The 23,798-nt window shown below is 35.3% G+C and overlaps 5 protein-coding genes and 1 non-coding gene across 8 annotated transcripts; 2 read left to right on the forward strand and 4 right to left on the reverse strand.

The window, feature by feature from the left end:
- On the forward strand, positions 362 to 3,672 carry LOC104752242 (protein CIA1-like). Its single transcript, XM_010474330.2, has 10 exons — positions 362 to 689; positions 965 to 1,111; positions 1,527 to 1,745; positions 1,855 to 1,919; positions 2,020 to 2,085; positions 2,195 to 2,266; positions 2,409 to 2,471; positions 2,773 to 2,839; positions 3,064 to 3,147; positions 3,420 to 3,672. The coding sequence occupies exons 1-10, from the start codon at positions 492 to 494 to the stop codon at positions 3,492 to 3,494; spliced, it is 1,056 nt and encodes a 351-aa protein (XP_010472632.1). The 5' UTR covers positions 362 to 491; the 3' UTR covers positions 3,495 to 3,672.
- Positions 4,921 to 6,467, reverse strand: LOC104752243 (protein REVERSION-TO-ETHYLENE SENSITIVITY1-like). 3 transcript variants are annotated; one of them, XM_010474331.2, is made up of 4 exons: positions 6,252 to 6,462; positions 6,046 to 6,144; positions 5,587 to 5,918; positions 4,921 to 5,446 (listed from the first exon to the last, which is right to left on the reverse strand). In XM_010474331.2, exons 2-4 carry the CDS (start codon positions 6,059 to 6,061, stop codon positions 5,027 to 5,029), a joined length of 768 nt encoding a protein of 255 aa, XP_010472633.1. In that variant the 5' UTR covers positions 6,062 to 6,144; positions 6,252 to 6,462; the 3' UTR covers positions 4,921 to 5,026. The 3 variants fall into 3 exon arrangements, with proteins under 3 accessions (XP_010472633.1, XP_010472636.1, XP_010472635.1); XM_010474333.2 differs by having other exon boundaries at positions 5,021 to 5,446; positions 6,046 to 6,086; positions 6,252 to 6,341; XM_010474334.2 differs by lacking the exon at positions 6,046 to 6,144 and having other exon boundaries at positions 6,252 to 6,467.
- Positions 9,254 to 13,884, reverse strand: LOC104752244 (glycine dehydrogenase (decarboxylating) 2, mitochondrial-like). Its single transcript, XM_010474335.2, has 15 exons — positions 12,587 to 13,884; positions 12,254 to 12,499; positions 12,086 to 12,163; positions 11,887 to 11,987; positions 11,597 to 11,792; positions 11,397 to 11,522; positions 11,128 to 11,313; positions 10,919 to 11,032; positions 10,681 to 10,833; positions 10,395 to 10,583; positions 10,231 to 10,308; positions 10,022 to 10,147; positions 9,829 to 9,927; positions 9,625 to 9,742; positions 9,254 to 9,516 (listed from the first exon to the last, which is right to left on the reverse strand). The coding sequence occupies exons 1-15, from the start codon at positions 13,823 to 13,825 to the stop codon at positions 9,425 to 9,427; spliced, it is 3,141 nt and encodes a 1,046-aa protein (XP_010472637.1). The 5' UTR covers positions 13,826 to 13,884; the 3' UTR covers positions 9,254 to 9,424.
- TRNAL-AAG lies at positions 16,307 to 16,387 on the reverse strand. Its single transcript has one exon. It is a non-coding gene; the product is annotated as a tRNA-Leu (tRNA).
- LOC104752245 (probable beta-1,3-galactosyltransferase 12) lies at positions 16,542 to 19,113 on the reverse strand. The gene is made up of 7 exons (XM_010474336.2): positions 18,524 to 19,113; positions 17,829 to 17,981; positions 17,640 to 17,722; positions 17,456 to 17,555; positions 17,256 to 17,369; positions 17,034 to 17,176; positions 16,542 to 16,958 (listed from the first exon to the last, which is right to left on the reverse strand). Exons 1-7 carry the CDS (start codon positions 18,964 to 18,966, stop codon positions 16,864 to 16,866), a joined length of 1,131 nt encoding a protein of 376 aa, XP_010472638.1. The 5' UTR covers positions 18,967 to 19,113; the 3' UTR covers positions 16,542 to 16,863.
- LOC104753999 lies at positions 19,726 to 23,478 on the forward strand. The gene is made up of 4 exons (XM_010476163.1): positions 19,726 to 19,788; positions 21,007 to 22,722; positions 22,799 to 23,081; positions 23,456 to 23,478. Exons 1-4 carry the CDS (start codon positions 19,726 to 19,728, stop codon positions 23,476 to 23,478), a joined length of 2,085 nt encoding a protein of 694 aa, XP_010474465.1.

Consider the following 23,798-nt stretch of genomic DNA (forward strand, 5'->3'; position numbering starts at 1 on the left):
TATGTGAACAAAGAGACCAATGGAATGGAAAGACGAAAATGTTTTGTGCTAGCACAAAATATAATATGGAGAAAATTATATAAATTATTTAGAAAAACACAAATGATTAATGAAAATACTGTACAAATTGGAAAAATTGTGTTTTTTTTTTCATTNACTCAAAGTTTAAACCAAAAACAATTAGTGTTTGATTTCGTGTATATAGTAATCAATGAGTATATATTTTAGATCCANAATAATTTGTGTAATTTTATCCACGATTTATGTGTGTTTTTGAAACAACTGGAAAAAAATTGCCTTGGAAAAAAAAAAAAAAGTGTAAAAAGGTGCAGTATTCTCTTTAAATTGTGAAATACCCCCTCAAGCTCTTGTTGTTTATCGTGAGAGTCATTTTGTTTTCTGGTTAGCCCTAAAAGTTTAGTCCTTCCCACCGAACCAACCATTCTGGAACTTGGAGTTTGCTCAATCGGTAGATTAGAGATAGATCATAGATGGATTTGATGGAGAAGAACTTGGAGCTAGTGGAGATTCAGAAGCTCGAAGGCCACACCGATCGGGTTTGGAGCGTAGCTTGGAACCCAGTCTCATCTCACGCCGACGGTGTTTCTCCGATTCTTGCTTCTTGCAGTGGCGATAACACCGTTCGTATCTGGGAACAAAGCTCCCTCTCTCGCTCCTGGACCTGTAAGGTCTCTATCTCTTATCTCTTTTCTTTCTCTTCAAGAAAGTTCAAACCTTTTTTTTTTTTTACCGAGAAAAGTTTCAATTTTACAGAAATCTATTGATTCTTTAGGTCAGTTTTACATTATAATTTGTGGGTTTTGTTCCGATTCTATAAAGGGTTTAACTTGACCTTGAACTTGGAGTAGACCAGTGAGTTAGGACGTTTTTGTTGACCACTGTTGTGTTAGTTAAAGCTTTGTTGATTGTAATGAACTTGTCATTGTATATTGTGAGTGCTCAGACTGTTTTGGAAGAAACGCATACAAGAACTGTGAGGTCGTGTGCTTGGTCACCCTCAGGAGAGTTATTGGCCACTGCAAGTTTCGATGGTACCACTGGCATTTGGAAGAATTATGGATCTGATTTTGAGTGTATTGCCACTTTGGAGGTACTTTTCTAGCCCAATCCTCGACTTGTAGTTGTTGTTCCATCAATAACATGAATTGCTTCATCTATCCTTTTTGCTCCTTTGACCTTTTGCTTACTTGATCTGTAGTTATAGTTTGTTTGATAACCTGAAAGCATCACCATCACAGCTCCTTTTTGCTCTTTTGACTTTGTCACTTGATCTGTAATGCTGAGCTCCTCTTGAAGCAACCCATCTCCTTTGTAAATCTTTGTTCCGTTATCTAGATCCTCCTTGGCTTATCGGAGTTACTACTATTAGTCTCATGGATTTTTTAGCTTTACTTCATAATTCAGTATTCATTATGCTCAAAGTTTTTGGTGGTTTTCTTGTACTGTTTATTTGCTTTGAAGGAAACTTTTTGGCTAGTAGAATCTTATTAGATAACTGTATGCAGGGACATGAAAACGAAGTCAAAAGTGTATCATGGAATGCATCTGGTTCATACCTGGCAACATGTAGTAGAGATAAGTCTGTCTGGATTTGGGAAGTGCTTGAAGGGAATGAATATGAGTGCGCTGCAGTATTAAGTGAGCATACACAAGATGTGAAGATGGTTCAGTGGCATCCCACCATGGATGTGTTATTTTCTTGCAGTTATGATGACACCATCAAGGTAATGAGAATACTATATTAGGTTTAGTGATGCAGAACCTGAAACTGTTACACAAAAAAATGAAAAAAAAAATTGTATTTTAACAACGTTAGTCGCGTGCTACTAACAGGTTTGGTGGTCTCAAGATTGTGATGGTGAGTTTGAATGTGTCCAAACCTTAGGTGAATCTAACAAGTATATCTTCTACCCATGTGTTTTTAATATGCTTTCGATTTTGTTCTTACTAGGCTCTTACTTGTTATAGTAGATTAATGTGCCTTTATTCTTCACACAGTGGTCACTCCTCTACGGTTTGGGCCATCTCGTTTAACGCTACAGGGGACAAGATGGTTACTTGTAGGTTAGTGAATCTTCTCCCCTTGTCTCCCATAGGCATTATTGAAGCAATGTAATCTGTCTCTGGGTTATTGTTCTGACCATAGCAGGCTTGGCTGAATGTGTACTTGCAGTGATGATCGAACCTTGAAGATATGGGGGACAGATATTGCCAGGATGCAGTCTGGTGAAGAATATGTACCTTGGTGAGAATATAATGGTTTACATGTAATTGAGTTTGTTCGTTTCTTACTGTTTCGAGTTGACATAATACACAGCCTGCAAGATTCCAAGAAATTTTTATTCCAACTTTTACTAATGTAATCCTTACTTGCTCGGACTTTGCAGGTCTCATCTTTGTACACTCTCTGGTTATCATGACCGTACCATATACTCAGCTCACTGGTCAAGGTATTGACACCTTTAAAGGGTTTGGTTTCTTAAAGCATGGTGTCACCATGTTTCCAATCCTAGTTTCTAACTCTGCCAGCCTAAAAGCAAAAACTTTGTTGTGCCTGATAATTGCACTCCCAGTCATCTGATCAAATGTATCCAGATTAGGGATTTTCATACCATTTTAATAAGCTATATTGCCTCCTCCAATTATCTTTCGTGAGACCACACTGAGTAAAATTTCCCTGAAGTTTACTATATATCTTTTGGGGTTTCATAAGTTTTGTTTTCTTATATTTTTCTTTCAAAATTTTGACAGGGATGACATTATTGCCAGTGGAGCAGGCGATGATGCTATACGGTTGTTTGTGGACAGCCATGACTCTGTAAGATAATTTCATCTTGTAGTACTTCACTTCAAAACTGATATTTTATCTCAATGCGTACTTAAGTAGAATTTGGCTGTATCGTTCCAACTTACATAGCACAATACAAGAAACCAAATGCAGGCAGCACTTATAGTTTTCCTAGTCTTGCCAATGGTTTACCACTATATAATTAAACATTTCTGCTTTATCTTTGAACTTAAAGTCATTTGTTTGTGTACCAGGTTGATGGACTTTCCTATAATCTTTTGCTGAAGAAAAATAAAGCACATGACAATGATGTAAACTGTGTCCAATGGTCACGCGGTGTAAGTTCCATGTTTCTTATGAAGTAATAGACCCAACTGCATACTATTTCATACGTTATACATGGTTGAAATAATGAAGTAGTCTATACGGCATCTTATAAATGTAACTTGAGAAATTAGAACATAAAACTGATGCTTTGTCTTAGGGTCAGAGAGATGATGTCATTTATTACTCGACTTACATTGGCTCAAGTTCATATAGTTATGGCTAAGTTTTAACCAGAAATTTATGTTGGCTATGATTTTGAGCTTGTGATTGTAACATGCAACAGGAGGGCGACCGGTTGCTTGCCTCGGCCAGTGATGATGGGATGGTCAAGATTTGGCAGGTTGCCACCAAACCGTGACTGGTGTTGATTTGGATGGTTCTGAAATTCCTATGATGTTTTTACTTTTCCAGAGGTCTCTCTCTAACAACATAACATTTTAGGTAGTAGAGAACAGTATACTCTTTTGTCATATGATATTAACTCTATGATGTTTTCATAAGATTTTTCTGTTTTACTTGTACCAAAAGTTTTAACACTGTTGTGTGAAATAAAAATAAAAACAAACAACTTTCTGACCGAATAAAAATACATAGCTGACGACAGTTGTGTGACTGAATTGTAAAATCTTTATTGCAGAACGTAACCTGAAAGTTCTCGCATTTTCTTTTTATTCTTCATTGTTAATACCTTTTGTGAAACTGTTTTCAATTTTATTTTGAATTTTTTTAAATTTCTTACCAAAAATGTGAAAAATCTTACAATTGAAGTATTACCATTTACCATTGATGTATAAACATGAAACTGGATATTCTACTAATCAGTTGTTTTAAATGAAACTTAACATTTTATTTTGTTGTGTTTCACTAACATCTGTAAGTTTTTTAACACCACTAGTAAGTATCAATAGTAACACTTTTATCTTGTAATTGATAACATATACATTTTTTTTCCTTCAAAAACAATACTATCAAAGTTTTGGACAACACATCTACATTATTTTGGACTGCAAAAAACATTTATGCATCCGAAGTCCACTTCCATTGCCTCTTGTTTAGTTTATCTAGTTTTTTTTAAAGACACAAAATGGAGATAATTAGAGTTATTCTTATTTCATCATCCACGTTTAATACTGTTCACTATAAACATCATTTTTACCTTCTGCGAAATCAACTTGCATACTTTTGTGAAAATGTATTAGGTTTGCCTAGGCCAATGAAGAGTTTTGGACGATTTCGTCAAAAGTGTCCTCGGAGCTCCGTCTAACTCTTGATCATTTGTCACATATCAATGGACGTCTAACTCTTGATCATTTGTCACGTTACCCATTATATTTATTCTCATGAGGTCGAATCTCCCTGAAGATTTTTTGCATACCCTCGTTTTCGAATCATCCGAAGCGATATGGTACCTATAAACCTAAACCAACAGTTACTATATATCACTTTATGCAAAACAAACATACCTCGTTAGCTCAACTCGAGTATGATTATTACATACGTATGTACTTTATATATACAATCTGGAATCTGGATCACTAAAACACACTAAGTATTCCGTTTCTTTTGTATAAATGCTGACCAGGAGACCCGGGTTTGATTGCCTGTAACCGATATTTCTTTATAATAACTTAACTCAACATAAATGTAACAATATAATTCATTATGTCGTCGAACCCACTCAACTTGTCATCTCGACCTCCGAATGATCATTTTTTTTTAGTTTCTTTTTTTTGACATCAGCTCTGAATAATCTAGGGAGAAGAAAATAAGGGTTACTCAATGGAGTTGAAAGCTTAATGGTGCCGAAAGGAAAAGAGAACAGTACTTAGGATTAACATAACTATTTGGTGTACATCATATTTTTAATTTTTATATTTCTCTCTTACTGCTTCAACAAATGATGTTCTTAAAACAGTAAGTAGCAAGTATGAACCAGGCGAAGAGTAGTATCGAGAATGAGGAGAGGCCGATCAAGAATGGCCAGCCGACGAACGCTACGCCCAAAGATGTGACCAAAGCACATGGCAGAAATGACCGGACAACTGATGAAGGACTGATCCATTTCCCTTTCAGCATTAAGAGAATAAAAACATTCACCATATTCCACTCCATCGAGCCTCCATAGCAAAGACGGTTCAGACAGTGTGCAACATACGAATGGCAGTTACAGGTGAAGAGGTTGTAGGTTTTATGCTCAAAGCTACGAGTGGTCATGCTCAGTGCATCATCCCATGTAACTGATGACCCATACTCAGTGTGTCTGAACCCATACTTGCAAGTGTGTCCACCCAAGTTTCTTGGTAAACAACACTGCAACAAACCCAACACATTTGATACAGTCAACATAGTATAAGAATAAAAAAGGTCTTATCTAATCTTAGATACAGTTTCATAAACCATGCATGCTTAAACCAGATACCATTGAATACATAAAGCAAATATACTGATACCTTGGTTCTATCGAGTTGGAGATACCGAGCAGGAGGACCAAATGCAAAATCATCAACATTGATGAAGTTAGAACCAGCAAAGTCCAAAATGACTCCATCTTCTCTGCAAAGTCCAATATGGCCAATGAAGGGAGTCAACCAAGAGACAACAGGGAGAGGAGTCCAGACAATACAGCATGGGAATTTCGACTTCCTTGTGTCAATCTCATTAAGCGGCCATAGATCATGATCATGATCATCATCTTCCATTAAGGACGGTAACACCATTTTTTCAACATCATAACTTCGTTTCAGGTCCATCATCATCATAGGAACTCTTCCACGAGATATTACTAATAATAGCACAGGAGCAGGTCTCATCATTAGTCCAAAGAAAAGACAAGACCCCCATGAACTTAAAACATTCAAAAAGAATCAAAAGTTTAAATCTTTGGATCAAAATGAAGCTAAAGTTTCAACCTTTATAAGAAGCCATGCGGTGATAATCTCCCAATTTGAGTCTAAATCAAAATTTCAGGATGAACAGCAATGTGGGTATCTCAGTAAATTTCACAAAATCTACGGAAACAAAAACAAAAACCCAAGATCTAAAAAACCACAAGATCACAAGAGAGAAGCTCAAAATTAAGGAAAATGATGAGTGGAGTGTGTGTGCTTCGATTCACCTGTTGGAAACTCCGACGCCGAGGGGCGGAGAGTAAGAGAGAATCGCTTAAAGTGATGCGAGAGCTCAGAGAAGAAACGGAGGCCTTGTGAATTGTGAAGACAAAGGAGGAGACTTTTATATACGAAATTTTGTTGAAGTAACGCTTCTTCTTCTTCCAGTTGTAGAAATGCATTGGAGAAACGAGGAAGATGCAATGAACCTTTGGTTGTTTATCAATTACTGCACTTTCTAATTTATTAGTATTAAAATCTAAATTAAAATATTTAAGCAAAAAAACAAAAGGACTTTTGCATAGAAGAACACAAACAAAAATAAAATAAAATAACACAGGTAAAAAAATTTAGAATATTTGCTTTTTTTTTTTTACTATCCAAATCGGGAGCTAAGAAGTATAATATTTGAATTTTGAGTAGCTGTGACGAAAATATAAGTTTAAATATTAAAATTTGATATTAAATAACATCATATAGTTTCCTAATGTTTGGAAAACTTCTCAAAATTCCAAACTTTTTGTCGATATTTTTTTTCGTATTGATTACGATTTCTAGTTATAAATAACGGTTTGATTAAAGAATTTTTTAAATGTCGTATTGATTACCGTTTCCCGTTACAAATAACAGTTTGATAAGTAAAGATATATATATGAATATTATTCTTTATTACCGACAAAAAGTGATATTGTATCTCTGGCAATTTGATAATCGCTTCTATCTCCATGACAGACATAACGGTTTCAAGAATTTAGAGAATCTCCTTGAGGTATGGTCTTTGTATATCTATCATTCGTGCTAATGTTTTTTGAGGAAAATCGTGTTCATCTGCCGACTGGTTAATGGTTAACCAATGAGAATTACTCCTCTATTTTAGCTAATCGTACTTGGATATCATTTTAACATGCGATTCCATGTATAAAATGCCATAAAAGCATATATTAATTTTTAAGAGATTTTCATTAATAGCATCAAAATTCTAAATTTAGCACAACATCTCTAAAATTTCAAAATTAACACTATATTTCATAACTAATCTTGCAAAATTAAACTCTAAATTCAAATTTATCACTTTGGAATAACTTAAATGCATAGATCAAATTAACACTTAAATGCATAGATCAAATTTATCATGCCAGTAAAATTTTTTGACTTTAATCAAATAATATAATTTTTGTTTTCAGATGCATCTTATACTATAGATGTAGTTAATTTTTTTAGTGTTTCTAAATATAGACAATTATTTAACTATTTTACTGTTCATCATATATATTCAAGATCATTCGCATGACTAATTCATACTTTGGAATAACGTTGAAACTTAAAAATATTGATAAAGCATAAGGTAGGGTGGTTTGTTTGTGGGAGGAAATACAGAACAAGGCTCTATAAAGATTCACTCCTCCCATCGACTTTTGAAAGAAAAAACAAGTTATGTCAATATCGTAGTAGATATAACAATCACAAGGAGGACTACCTGATTTTTCCACATAAGAACTCCTCGAAGGTTAGTCACAATATGTTAACGTGACTAGCTAGATAGAGTCATAGAGAGTTTGATTTCTAGGAGACAGTGGGGGTTTTAGTTCACAGACTAATTATTTTAGATCATATAAGGTCCAATCTACTATTTAGTTGAAGGGATAAAGAAGAACAAAAATTACTCTCTAAAAGGGAAGTAAAACTCCGCAACTTGGATCATGAAAAGTACGAGAAAACAAAGAAAATGTGATAAAGAGCTCTCTTTTGTCTATCACTAATAGAGAGGTTGGAGAAATAAGTAATAATACAACCACCATGGTGATCACATTATCTAAATCAAAGGTTAAAATATAAATAAAGTAGAAAAGTATGTTTAAACTTAACTCTACAAAAAAAAAAATTGAAAGAAAAGTAACTGCTCCAGAAATTCTTTTCCTTTTATTTGTTTTTTTTGTCACTTACCTTTCCACTTTTTACTCTACATGCAACCAATGATATACTACAGGTCAACATTTGTACATAAAACCTAAAATTATGGTTATTTAACCCAAATTTCTAATTATAAACTGCAACAACAAATGACATGGATGAGACATAAGTATTTGGTACCTATTATTCGCCTGTGTCCGACTTGGAAAACCAAATTCTCGTCGTTGTTAGAAAAAAGTAATAAATAATATTTTTTTTTAAAATGAATCAATACCTGACTTTCGTTATCCATTACTTTTTTTTCATTTTACTATTTCATATATAATTTTATTAGAATATTGGTTTTTAAAAATACACTTTTACGATAAATCAATTGTAAATTGAATTTGAAGCTGGTAAAGAATATGACAAACAATATCAACTAAATTGTAAGTAACTAAGTACTAACCGTGCGGTTGAATTTTTTTTTGTTTAAAAAATTATAATAATTTATTTTGTTATTATATCGGTTGAATTTTTTTTGTTTAAAAAATTATAATAATTTATTTTGTTATTATATTAAGTATTAGTTTTTAAAATATAAGTGGTTAAACAAAACTGGTATAGATTTTCTTTGATTAGATTTTTGATAAAAAGTTAAATCCGTTCTGGCAAAAATGTTGATAAAATTTGTTGTTGTAGATTTTATTAAATAAAAATTTTAAAATCTTAGCTGTTAAATTTTTAATAATATTTCTTTTCAAATACAAATTCGTTTAGATTCAAATATATTTTATTTATTTTTGTAGATTTTATTTAATTTGATCTGTCTACGTTTTTGTTTATTAATAATTAATTAAATTTTTCTAATGGTAAGTGAATGTAATTTTTTACACATTTTAAGGTTAGCTTTATATTTGTACTTCCCAATTAATATAGTAGGATTCACGTACAATTTACAATTAAGCATATAAACACGGCAATAGAAAGAATTCATACTAATGAGCATACTTTTAAAGTAGCCTAAGAATTCACACTTATTTTCCAAAGAAATCATGTCATAAATATAACCGCGATGGTGATCCGGCTGACTCAAAAGGTTATTTAATTTATAAGAACGTGGAACCAAAAAGAAATATATTTTATTAGATAAATGAAGGATAACTTAAGACTAACGTATGTACACAGTACATTGTACATGAAGTGAAAGTGAAAATGATGATGAGGCTGGGAAGAGAAGTAAAAGCCGTAAGTAAAAATTTGTTTCTGGATCGTTTCATAGTGGCTTCATTTAAGCAGACACTGCAGCTGCAACCTGTTCTTCGTTTGCCGGTTGGAGAGTGCACACCAGATGACGGTCTCCATACACATTGTCCACACGCCCTGTTTCACAGACAATTTTACATTTTGAAATGACTTACCAATAACCAAGTGTATTCAATGGAAATGAACATAGACATTAAACGAACGCCACTCTTAGTTTTTAATTACCTGTAGTGGGCCAGAACTTGGAAGAGCGGAGCCATGGAGCGGGGAAGGCTGCGTATTCACGGGAATACGGCTTTTTCCATGTGTCTGCCATCAGCGATGAAAGAGGATGTGGAGCTCCCTGTGTGTGTTTTGTTTTATAAAGTTCATTAGTATCAAACAAGAGAGCAAGTCTGAATTGACATTGCAGTCTCAATTTTTCTTTACCTTGAGAACGTTGTTGTGCGGATCAGCGTTTCCTTTCTCAATCTGTGAAATTTCTTCCCTGATCGAGATGAGAGCATCACAGAACCTATCTAACTCAGCCTGCAACATTATGTACATACAAATTATGAAGCCATATATTAGAGAGACTTAGAGCTGAGTGATTAGAGAGATTTGCCGTGCAAGGCATTATTACCTTGCTTTCGCTTTCGGTTGGCTCGATCATAAGCGTTCCGGGGACAGGAAAAGACATTGTTGGTGCATGGAACCCATAATCCATCAGCCGTTTAGCCACATCCTCTGCTTCTATTCCAGCAGTGTTCTGAAGGCATTGAGCAAGACACTGATTCATCATCTACAACCCCAGAAAGAGAGCATCCACTCAAACGAGTTAAAGAAACATACCTTGAATCCTCTCAAATCAATGATGAATTCGTGAGCGACTGTTCCATTGACACCACGGAAAAGAACTGGGTAGTGGCTCTGAAAAACAAGAAAACATAAGTGAGAAATGCACAAGAGAGAGAAGTCACTTTTTTAAAAGAGTTGCAAGAACAGGAGAAAGGTACCTCCAGACGCTTTGCCATGTAGTTAGCGTTCAGAATTGCAATCTTAGAGGCGTCAGTGAGTCCCCCAGACCCCATCATGGCAATGTAAGAATACGAGATTGGCAAGATAAGCGCAGACCCCCATGGTGCTGCAGCAATGGTTCCCAGCGGGGATGTATGCTCAGGTTCAGGGATACCACCAGTAGGTATCTGTAGCAGAGTAAATGGAGTAAGAACAAGAAAGCAGATAACCGAATAAATGAGAAAGATAAATTAGCGGTCAAAACAGACGACAATAAACACTAACCACAGGGTGAGAAGGTAGGAATGGAGCCAAATGTTGCTTCACACCGATAGGGCCCATACCGGGACCACCACCTCCGTGAGGGATACAGAAAGTCTTGTGGAGATTGAGATGGCAAACATCCGCTCCAATAAAACCAGGGCTAGTTAAACCCACCTGGAAACCCAAAAAAACATTCTCAGATTTAACAACTTCTGGAATCTTCAGTCAACATTTAAACCTACCAGCAGAATAACCATACCTGTGCATTCAGATTAGCACCATCCATATAAACTTGGCCTCCATTGTCATGAATTATATTGCAGATCTCGTCGATACCCTCTTCATAAACTCCATGAGTTGAAGGGTATGTAACCTTGATATTCAAACAGATGTTGCATAATCAGAAAGTGGAATGACCCAAAGATAATAAATTTTTATATCTACAACGTGACAGAAGAAAATACATACCATAAGGGCAGCTAAGTTGTCCTTGTTGGCTTCGGCGGCTTTCCTCAAATCTTCAATGTTAATGTTTCCCTTAGCATCAGTACCAACGGCAACAATTTTCATTCCGCACATGGCAGCACTAGCAGGGTTTGTCCCGTGTGCAGAAGCAGGTATGATGCATACATTTCGGTGATGATCTCCTCTTGACTGCATCATTCATCCACTCATTCACCAATTTTGTTGGACTGTAAGTTTATATTAGAAATAGGGAAACTGAATTCAGGTTTTACCATATGATATGCACGGATAACCATAAGCCCGGCATACTCGCCAGCAGCACCAGCATTAGGCTGTAGTGAGAAAGAGTCGAACCCAGTGATTTTACACAAGAGCTCACCCAAGTTAGTAAACATTTCCTACAAGCAGTGAAACAAAAATCAGTTCATGTTTCAAATTTACAGACAGAAAAGTCAAAAATATGTGGCCTCACCTGATAACCTTGTGCCTGTTCAACAGGAGCAAAAGGGTGCATGTTGGTGAAACTTGGCCATGAGACTGGCATCATTTCGGTAGTGGCGTTCAATTTCATTGTACAAGATCCTAGTGGAATCATGCTGTGGCACAATGATAGATCTTTAGACTGTAACTTGTGGATGTACCGAAGCAACTCATGCTCCGTGTGGTACCTAATCAGTAAGAAAAAAAAGAAATTAATGTTAGCTACTTAATAATAACCCACAAGGCAACAAAGGATCCAAGATTCAGAGAAGGGTAATATACATGTTGAAGATTGGGTGGGTAAGATATGGGCTGTCTCTTGTTAGGCTAGAAGGAATAGAATTGTCAAACTCCGGTGCAAGAGACTCAGCCGTAAATTGAACCTTGTACAATGAAGAGTTGGAGAAAACAGTATTTCAAGCAAACAGGAAAAAAGAGTGACCAAGTGAAATGAATGGGTATTAGTCAAAAGTAAACTCACGGGCTTGCCGGAAGCAAACACTTCAAAAAGTTTGTCGACATCATCCAAGGTAGTTGTTTCATCAAAAGCAGCAGTAATCTTCAACGATAAGAAAAGAAAAACCATCAATACTAAAATAATCATTTCTAGATATTCAAAGAGAAACAAATTGTATATGAACAAACTCACAGTGTTGGAGTCCACAAGACGCAAATTGATCTCTTTCTTGGCTGCTGCATCAAAAATTGCAGGTGCATCTGAGCACGTTACTTTGACAGTGTCAAAGAAGGGAAGTTCTTGGACTTGTGCAGTTCCCAGTTTCTTCAATCCTAAGGCAAATACGCCAGCGAGACCATGAACCCGTTGTGCAATAGATTTTAAGCCTTCCGGTCCATGGTATACAGCATACATGGCAGTCATGTTTGCAAGTAACGCCTACAACGTAAAAAAGGTGAAATCTATAAAAATTTTGTAACCGGACAAGAAGACGCTGCTTCTATATTGGTAATAGCCAATATATACCTGAGCAGTACAGATGTTACTGGTAGCTTTGTCCCTACGGATATGTTGTTCCCTAGTCTGCATAGCCATACGCAAAGCTTCCTTACCCGAAGAATCAACACTAACACCAATAATCCTCCCAGGCATCATCCTCTTATACTCTTGTGAAGTAGCCAAGAAAGCAGCGTGAGGACCACCGTAACCCATCGGTACACCAAACCTCTGAGCCGATCCAACCACGATATCCACACCAAACTCCCCAGGCGGTTTCAATATCGTCAAAGCCAACAAATCCGTAGCCATCACAACCTTAACACCATTAGCATGAGCAGTCTTAACAAACTCACCATAATCCAACACTTCACCCTCAGTCCCAGGGTACTGAACCAGCACACCACACACATCCCCTGAGGTATAATCAACATCCTTAAGATCCGAAGTCACAACTTTCAAATCAAACCCGTCCGCACGAGTCTTGCAAACATCAATCGTCTGAGGATGACAGTTACTAGCAATCAGAAACTTCTTCTTCTTCCCTTTCAAAATATTGTTACACATAGCCATCGCTTCCGCAGCTGCGGTACCTTCGTCGAGCAACGAAGCGTTGGACATAGGTAGACCAGTGAGATCAGTGATAACCGTCTGGAAATTAAGCAAAGATTCAAGTCTTCCTTGAGAAATCTCAGCTTGGTAAGGAGTATACTGAGTGTACCAACCAGGATTCTCCATTATGTTACGCAAGATCACAGTAGGAACATGAGTGTTGTAGTATCCCATACCAATGAACGATTTGAATACTCTGTTCTTCGAAGCTAATTCACTCATATGCTTAATCATCTGACTCTCTGTTAATCCTTCATCGAATTTACCAGAAAACTTCATCGAACCTAACCGAATCGATTTCGGAACTGTCGAGTCGATCAACTTGCTGAGATCATCGAATCCGCAGTACTTCGCCATCTGTGTTTGTTCCTCCGGTGTCGCGGAGTTGTGACGCCGTGGGAAAGTGTCGCTTGGCTTTAAAGCATCGACGGAGATCGGTCGTGTTTGGTGCTGATTCATCCCGGTCCCGGGTACAGAGCCGCCAACGACGGAGACGGTGTTATCAAGACGGCGATGGAGAAAGGAGGAGACATACCTTGAGGGAGTAACCGTCGTCGGCGGGAGAATAGAGGATTCGTTGTTGTTACGGTGACGTTTCGTCTCGTTGACGAGACGTTTCACGATCCCTCTATAAGCAAGTCTCCTTGCACGCTCCATAACCAAAAACAAAAAAGATGCAAATCTGAATGAGTAGAGAGACACACTGATGCAATGGCAGTGATAATAATATATTTATATATACTATATAGTTTCGAGGTTGGTGATTATTTGTTTAATGATTATAAATGTTACTATTTATTAAATAGATTTCTAGAAAAATAAAAAACATGATAATTTATATGGTTTTGAGATCTACAAGGGGTTGGTGACAACCACTAAATAAGCAACTATACAGAAAAGAACAAATTTATTTGCATAGATTCCACGTATGTTTTGCATCGAAGCAATATCTTTGAACATACATGTTCATTATCACTTTTCAAAAAAATCTAAACTGCGGCTGCAGGCATTTTGATGATTTATTTGGAATTTTGAGTACATCACAATCTTGAAATTTTGTAAAATGTTGGTATAGTAATTAAGGTCAGGTTTTTAAATCGTTTACAACAGTCAGAATGATCGGTACAGTACATTTATTGCGACTATCGTAGTCATAGTACATTAGTACAGCTCTCCATACTTCATGCTGTCGTTATTTGTCCGAACTGAAATATCAGTCCCACTCAACCGATGGTTTTTTATAACTTACTCATCCGATGTTGTTTGGTCATTTTGGTTAAGGGTCGATTTATTGTAGATGAACTGACCCGCAAGTTTTATTATGGATTCGGTTATCAGGTTGGTTCGATGGTTACCTAATATTTTTTTTAAAAACTTCAATCAAATATCGTAGAGTTATGCTAAAATTTATTTTGAATTGACATTAGAACCTAATCGAATAGATTATTTCCACAAACTGTAAACATGTAAAGAACCGAAATTACCAATATTCAAACCCGAATATTTGTTCGGATAATTTTGGTAGGTTTTTTAAAAAAAATCAGTGAACCAATAAACCAAAAATCTTAATTGCTTTGACACTTTATATAGTAAGTTTTGTATTATAAATTTTTTTGTATCACTTTTCTTTGTTGGCTATTGATTTTGTGAAGATAATTTACGTGAGAATCTGAGGGACGTTGGGTATATATATAGAAGACACATGCTTCGATTTAAAAGTTTCGTGGAAAATATATTCGGAAGAAGAACACTTCCACAGCAAATCGTTTAGCAAAAAAAGGTCTGGATCATGACCAACTCAAAGTAATAATCGTTGTTTAACTTTTGTTTTTTTTTTGACAATTTTTTTAACTTTTGTTTTTATTAAGCACAAATTCATGAAACACCATTTAGATCCTGACGCACATTTTGCCATGTACAACAAAAAAAGAATATACACATATCTCCTTGAATGGCTATAGATTTCCTAAAAAGTAGGAAAACCAGATTTTAAATGATTTTGTTTATTTGTTCATACAATCCAAAAATCAAGTTTCGTGGGTTTCTATAAAAAATTCACGTGACACTTTTAAAAAAAATAGAAATTAAACCCAAAACAATAACTAAAAATTAAAATATAATAATTTTTTAAAAATAATTATATAGAAAAACCAAAAACTAAACAAGTTACCATTCAAAATTTTGCAAAACTTAAATCTATAAAAATCAAAAACTATTATAAAAAAAATAAAACTAAAAGCCAAAACCAAAAACCAAAAACTAGAAACCAATTAAAAACTGCTAAACAATCATTGCCTATATGGCATTCTGGAAAGTGTTGAGGTGATTTACAAATATGTAGGCTAATGTTGATTTTTGTGAAAGGACCATACATTAATGTTTGGTATAACATAGTTTTTTAGATATTTTGTAAGTATCAAGTTATAAGTTTGATTAATGTTGAGAAACTATTTTTTTCAAGTTTTGATTACTGTATTAATTTTGATAAACATGTAATCACAGTAACGTTTTTTATAAAAAAAAAAACACTATGAAACTACATTTGGCCCGTACGTAGTATGGGATTAATACTAGTAAACTACTAAAATATTATTACAAACGTCTTATGATTTGATGCCCAAAAAAAAAATACATCTTATGATTGTTTTGGTTCACCTAGTTACATAAACATATGTGGCAAGATGTGTCTCACAGAGATGTTATCTCATAAATGTAGGGTTCCTTCGTTGTTCATAATTTGACAACAGAACCATTTTCCTCCAACATATTGCAACTTTTTTTCTCTTTCTTTTTCTGAAAATCAAAAGATTCAATACTTTGGAAATTATTAAATTTCATATTTTTGTTAGTGCTGTTTGGTTGGGGACCCTAGAAAGAGATTTCCCATCAACCTAGTAATGCGTATCACATACTGTAAGTTAGCATTTCACAGTTTGATCATTATTATATTTCTTCTTCCTCAAATTTTATTTATGGTTTTGTAAGAGTTTTCGAATTTTGTTTTTACTAGAAAAATAAATAATACATAGGGGATAATAACTACATATACGTTAACCAATATAAAATCTCATTACATATCTCTGCCCTTTGCAAGAAAAATCAGCTACAAAAACATACTAGAACATAAAAAAGGTCAGATGTTGACAGTGGGATTTGAACCCACGCCCTTTCGGACCAGAACCTTAATCTGGCGCCTTAGACCAACTCGGCCATATCAACATTTTTGATACTCAGTCATGTGAAGTGAAATATAAATCTATAGTTATCTTCAAAATAATGCCATTATTTTCTGTCATTATTTTCTCTTTTATGTGATTTATCTCGTGTGATAAAGCAATAACAGGTGGAGTGGACCAGACAGTACTATGTGATCTGAAACAAATTAAATAATAGGTTGAATGAGATCTCTTTTACAAATCAAACCAGATTCACTTGTATCATCTCCCAGTGCCTATACTGGGCACATAAGTCTAATTTTACAAAAAAGGATATTGAGGTATCTGTCTATAATATATAGTTTCAGTATATATATGTGGTACATCTAGCAACAACTATAGAATCAGATCACGTAAGAACTATGAAGTCATCTTTTCCCCTATACAGCTCCAATGATGTCGGAACTCTAGTGCTTGTGAGATCATATATTCTGTAGAACTGTATCAAGAAGTGTCAAGTAGGGCAACTCTTGAAACAAACTACTGATCGACGTCATCGGAAGGCAATGTCGGACTCTTGGAGCACATATCTGTCTTGTGAAGCTCCTTTAACCGACTCTCCGGGTTACAAAGGCCTAAAGGATTTGAGAAGAAAGGTTGACTAACTGATTCTTGTGACTGCTATTATGTAGAAACCATATTTATGTTACCTGAACATTTGGGGATGTCCCAAACTGCTATGGATTTAGGGGAACAATGAGGATCACATAAAGCTCGATTGTCCTCGTGATGTACATCCATTGCAAGCATCCAAGATCCGATGGTTACATCTTCATTATTAAACATCCTCAGGCTGATATGAAAACACCGATAACTTAATGAGATTTGAATATCAGAATCTGCAAGTAGGGCAAATCAAAAGCATTTCAAACCTGCCATTACGAGCTGCTGCAAGTGAAGCCACTATCTCGGCTGAAAGAATGTATATCGGTCCGTAAGCATGTAAGAAGTATTCATTCCCAATCAAATGGCCCTGTTTCTCGTACCTGAACAATTATACATCTGTCACCAAAAATGATAAACTCTGCAAAGAATTACAGTCACGGATGTTGAGCAAGCTATCTAATAGTACCATTTTAGTTTAGGGTCAGTTATAACAGGTCCTTTCTTCATGCAGCCAATGTATGTCTGTGAATGAAGTCTTTCCTTGGCAAGAAGCGTCGCAAGTCGATCTGAATAAAAAGCCAAAAAAGAGTTTGAATACTATTTTGATGATGCAGAAGATGACACAGAACGGAGTATTCACACTCAATTACCTGGTCTCAAATAAATGTCATCGTCCGCTTTGACATAATAATCAGCTTCAAAGAGTTTAAAAGCTGCTTTAAAGTAAGCCAACCTAGAAGGAGGAGACATGAATCAGTCATTGATAAAAATGCAAAACAACCAAGAATTACAACAAAAAAAAAGGGCTGAAGATGAGTGCCTAAAACCAGGATTTTTACGTTTTATAGGGAAGTCGTACATATTCTTCCTCGACATCAAGAAGCACAAAATCTCTATACTCTTTTATTTCCTTCTCAAGCTCAGCCATCTTCTTTGCATCCTTTGACCGTCCAATGATAAATCTAAAAGCTAATCCAGTCGCTTGTTCCAACCTGAGTTCCAGTCAACAACAACACAACATTGGATTCGAATAATATTGACTTATGCAAAGAGTTAGTAATAAGATGGCCTTGCTGAAACTCTAAAACCAGTAAATCCTGGGGGAACATACATTTTTCCAAGTAACTAAGAAAACATCAAAACTATCTTATCTGACTGCATTTTCCACATTGACTAAACCGCTCAAGTCTATAATCCCAACACTCCAAAGTAACCGAATGACATCAAAAGGTTAATACTTTAAAGGTGACAAAATCCCATCATGCTATACTCACCCAGTATAACATCTAAAGTTAATGACATCATTAGAGTCACAAACACAACATTATGACATCAAAATTGAAAAGGTGAAGACTTTGTAGGTGACAAAATCTAATCATGCTATGTTTTACTACATATTACTAGGAACAAGATCATACAATTACGGATACTTAACTATAGAAACCAATGAATCTCACTGATTGAAGTAACCCGCATTTTCAGATTTTGAAAGCAATGTATCATTCTAAGACACAAGATAAGAGAGTTTAGATACCTTAGAAGAGCATCAGGCTCAGAAGGGAACCAAGTACTTCTCAAAGAAGCTCTGCGATCACCAGAATCAAAACCAGTCTGGATCCCAACAAACCCTAAGAGCTTTCGTCTTTCAACAACCACACCACCAGTACCACCATCTCCTCCAAGCTTTCTTGAAGCAGACACAACCCGGGAAGTGTCCTTAGATCCGCCGCATCGATAAACAGAATTAGGACCTCCTAGTCTTTCTCCGGCGGAGGAGATTGCGAAGATAGTTCCGGCGACTCCGATGAAAAAAGAGACAAGGGAGAAGAGTATGATAGCTAGATGAATACGAGACGAAGCATAAGAAGAAGAAGAAGAATTTGGCTTATGGGTCTTCGAAGAAGGTTTACTATAGTACGAAGGAGACGCCGGAGAGTTGGAAGATGCGGTGGAGAAGCGGTGGGAGAAGAGTGGCATTATCGTAATTCTGTGGTTGGTCGAAGGGTAAGTCTGGGTTTTGTGATGATTTGGTCACTCTGGATTCTGAAGGTTTTGTTTCTTTTTTAGATCTGTCTATTTTGCTTTAGTGACGGTGGTGGTGTGTGAAACTGTGGCGAATCTAATTATTTTCTTCTTTTTTTAGATTCTCCTATTACACGAAATCTATTACTAGTTATGTAATAATAAGGGAGATTTGCTATAATAACCTAGAATTTATTAGAAACAACTAAACTAACCTATTAAGATTTTAAAAGATTTGTAAAGTATATTTTTACCATATTATCCCTCCACATATTATTCATTTTCCTTCCTAACTACATAAATATTGTAATAATCACATATAAAATATTACATTAAATGTTCAGAATATTATTTGAAAACAAAATTTAAATTAGGAAATATTAGGAAAATAAAATTAATAAAGAAAACAATTTAATAAGTGAATCAAATGAAAAAGGAAATATTTTTTAAAAAGATGAAACGTTTGACATAGTCAGTCATCTTCAACCTTCGACCATGATATCTACTGTTCATCATCTACAATTTTAAGTACATCAAAATCATTGGTTAATCATTGAAGTGGAAACGGTAAGCTTCTGTTCATCTTCGACCATGTCACTAAACCTTCTGTTTGTATTAAAAAATTAGTTTGACTATGATTCAGTGTTATATTGCATATTGTATGAGAATTTTAATTAATACGATTTTGGTTTGTAGGATTTTTGAATACAATCAATGGTGAATAACAAACGCAACTGTAACCTTAATCTCCAGTATTCAACGATCATCGAGATGGAGGTAACTCTTCTAGAAGTTTTATTGATGTGGAATATGAAAAGTTTAATTAGTCTGCCATGTTTTGGCTGACTTCGTGAAGATGAGCTCTTCCAAAGTCTGCGTTTTTTGGTAGATTTGGATTTATCATCAAATTTACTATTAAGTCTATAGATAATCAGCAGATTTAGTAGCTAGTCTACGGAGATTCATAGACTTCGGTGAAGTCTTCTCTTTTTTAGTAGATTTCAAAATTATATTTTGTCAGACTTATAGTTAGTCTATGGAGATTCATAGACTTCGGTGAAGTCTTCTCTTTTTTAGTAGATTTCAAAAATATATTTTGTCAGACTTATAGTTAGTCTACGGAGATTCATAGACTTCGGTGAAGTCTTCTATTTTTTAGTAGATTTCAAAAATATATGTTGTCAGACTTATAGTTAGTCTGCGGAGATTCATAGACTTCGGTGAAGTCTTCTCTTTTTTGGTAGATTTCAAAAATATATTTTGCCAGACTTATAGTTAGCCTGCGGAGATTCATAGACTTCGGTGAAGTCTTCTCTTTTTTGGTAGATTTCAAAAATATATTTTGCCAGACTTATAGTTAGTCTGCGGAGATTCATAGACTTCGGTGAAGTCTTCTCTTTTTTGGTAGATTTCAAAAATATATTTTGTCAGACTTATAGTTAGTCTACGGAGATTCATAGACTTCGGTGAAGTCTTCTATTTTTTAGTAGATTTCAAAAATATATGTTGTCAGACTTATAGTTAGTCTGCGGAGATTCATAGACTTCGGTGAAGTCTTCTCTTTTTTGGTAGATTTCAAAAATATATTTTGCCAGACTTATAATTAGTCTGCGGAGATATATAGACTTCGGTGAAGTCTTCACATTTTTGGTAGACTTCTTAAATATATTTTGTCAGACTTATAGTTAGTCTGCGGAGATTCATAGACTTCGGTGAAATCTTTGTATTTTTGGTAGACTTCAAAAAAATATTTTGTTAGACTTATAGTTAGTCTGCGGAGATACATGTAGACTTCGGTGAATTCTTCGCATTTTTGGTAGACTTCTTAAATAGATTTTGTCAAGTTAGTCTGCCGACTTGTAGTTAGTTTGTGGATGGTATTCTGTGTTTTGGGAGACTTCTAATATTAATTTTAGCAGACTTGTTTGGTAGTATTTCTTTTCATGCTCCATCATTCTTGATTCACTTTACTAATCAAATTCTTTTATTTTACAGGAAACTAAAAACAATGATGAAACAAGTGGCACCATTGATGAGGGTGGTGAACATGAAGAAAAAAGTGGTACTCTTGATGGATATTGTATAGATGAGGAAAAAAGTGGCACTCTTGATGGATGTGGTGAAGAGGAAGTCGAAAGTTGTTTACAATACAATGTCTGTGACGAAGAGGTCAAAAGTGGTATAATTGCTGGATGTGGTGGTGATGAGAAAAAAAGTCTTACATTTGCTGAATTCGACGAAGACGAATATTATTGTCATTCAATTGATGGTAATGAAACGTCTTCTTCAGATATGTCTTTTAGTGGTAAGATCGAAAAGCAAATGATTCGAGGTTTAGAAGGTCTAAACACCACTGCACAGACTCTTGAGCGTATATGGGTAGGGCAAATATATGATAGTAAGGAAGAGTTGCAGTTTAAGTTACGTATGATCACAATTTTTCAGAATTTTGATTATACAACCATCAAGTCTACAAAAACTTTGCTAGTGCTGAATTGTTATGTCCCTGGTTGTTCTTGGAGGATCCGTGCATCAACGATTAGAAGATCTTCTCAATTTAAGGTACGAAAGTACATAGATATTCATACATGTCCTGTTACTAAAAGGTGTTCTCGTCATCGACAAGCAACATCAAAATGCTTTGGAGAGTTGTATTTGGCAAAATTTGGAAAAATTAGTGTAGGAATAAGACCTATGCATATCATGGATGTGATGAAGGCAATGTATGGTATTGACATTGATTACTGGAAAGCATACAAAGCATTAGTGCATGCACGTGAGATGGTAAGAGGTACATGGGAGAGTGGGTATGCTGATTTGCCTTCTTTTCTGCATAGAATTAAGGCAGCAAATCCAGGTACAATTACCGAACTTGAATGCGATGAAGAAGATAGATTTAAGTATTTATTCATTGCATTTGGTGCATGTATCAATGGTTTTCAGTTTATAAGAAATGTGATTGTGGTGGATGGGACTCATTTGAAAGGAAAGTTCTTGGGTGTTTTGCTTGTAGCTGTTGGGCAAGATGGAAATGGTAAGATATTCCCCCTAGCTTTTGGAATTGTAGATTCTGAGAATGATGTTGCATGGGAGTGGTTTCTAACTCAGTTACGTACAATATGCCCCGACCATCAAGAGCTGGTTTTGATTTCTGATAGACACAAATCGATTGGTAAAACAATTAGCAAGGTGTTTCCATTAGCTCATCGGGGAATATGTACATATCATCTCCATCAAAATCTTCTCAAGAATTACAAAGGTAGTAGTTTATTGATCTTGGTAAAAAGAGCCATGAGAGCTTACAGAGTTTCTGAGTTCACTACGATATTCAATGAAATTCGAATTCAAAAGCCTGAGCTTGCGACATATTTGGAGAAGGTTGATGTTCGTTTGTGGTCTCGAGCAAATTTTCCAGGAAATAGGTATGGTATAATGACAAGCAACATCGCCGAGTCTATGAATAAAGTTCTTTTAAATGCACGTGAATATCCTATTGCTTGTTTATTAGATGAGTTACGAAAGTTGATTTCAAAGTGGTTTATGAGACGTCGGGAGCGCGCTATGTCACAACCAACTCTGTTCACTCCGAAAGTTGAAAAAACATTGAAAATAAGAACTGTTATTGCCAATACTCTTTATGTGCAACACATAGATGCTCATCGTAGCCATGTCACTGGCGGTGATCTTGCTTGTGTCGTTGATCTACAACAGGTACCTTTTTTTTTCTTTTCGTAATTCATATATGTTAAGACTTAATTTACTAAAATCCTTTTTCCACTTGTAATAGATGCGTTGCACTTGTCGCGTTTATAATATTGATAAGATTCCATGTGAACACGCTCTTGCTGCTGCTATGAAGCGTCCCAATCTATCCGAAGAAACACTCATACATCGTTACTACACAAAAATCTATTGGTACAATGCATATGTTGAGTCTATTAATCCAGAAGATGTTGAATTGGAGTCTCCGCTTGATATAGCAAACAAAAGATGTCTTCCACCGGAGGAAATTCGTGGTGCTGGTAGACCAAAGAAGTCAAGATACCTTTTTGCACTTGAAAAGGCGATGGGTAAAAAACTATTCAAAAAAAAGAAGAAGAATAAGAAATTATGTGAGAAATCATCAACCCAGAAGTTACATAAACATCATACATGTTCACAATGTAAAATGGCTGGACATAATCGTGCAACTTGCAATAACATTTAATTATTATTTTCTTCAGGTGCTTTAACATATTGTTTTTGAGAATTATGCTTTGGTTTTCAGATTATTTTCTTCATTTAATTTAGTGAAGTGTCATATTCATATGAAGTTGCATGTGGTGGCTACCACACGTGTTGTTACAACTTACAAGTAATACTCTCTTATTTTACATATATTGAGTCGTTTATGTATCTTGCACATGCATGTCCTGCTTAAATTTCTTTTTGTTGTTCTTTATAGAGGCACATGAATGTCCTGCTTAAATTTGATTATTAGATATGGAAGACTGTTCAAAGCATCATTGAAAAGCATAATCATCATTTGAAATGTAAATTTAAAGTCTGTAAAAATCTGAAACGCACAAAATATATGAATATTGTGATAGAAATGAAGCAGCCATAACTAGTCAAAATAAATGAAAAATCAATAGAGATATAATCACTCATGGTCATTTGTTCCAATTGGGATTGGGTTAGAGACTGTTTGTCCATCTTGCTCTGTCTCGTCAAAAATCTCAGCTGCAAGCTTCTCTCTAGCCATTTTGATGCTTGTATCAGATAGAGGCTGCGTAAACTCAGCGTTT

Source organism: Camelina sativa, chromosome 16 (assembly GCF_000633955.1).
Source record: "Camelina sativa cultivar DH55 chromosome 16, Cs, whole genome shotgun sequence".
Lineage (NCBI taxonomy): Eukaryota > Viridiplantae > Streptophyta > Magnoliopsida > Brassicales > Brassicaceae > Camelina > Camelina sativa.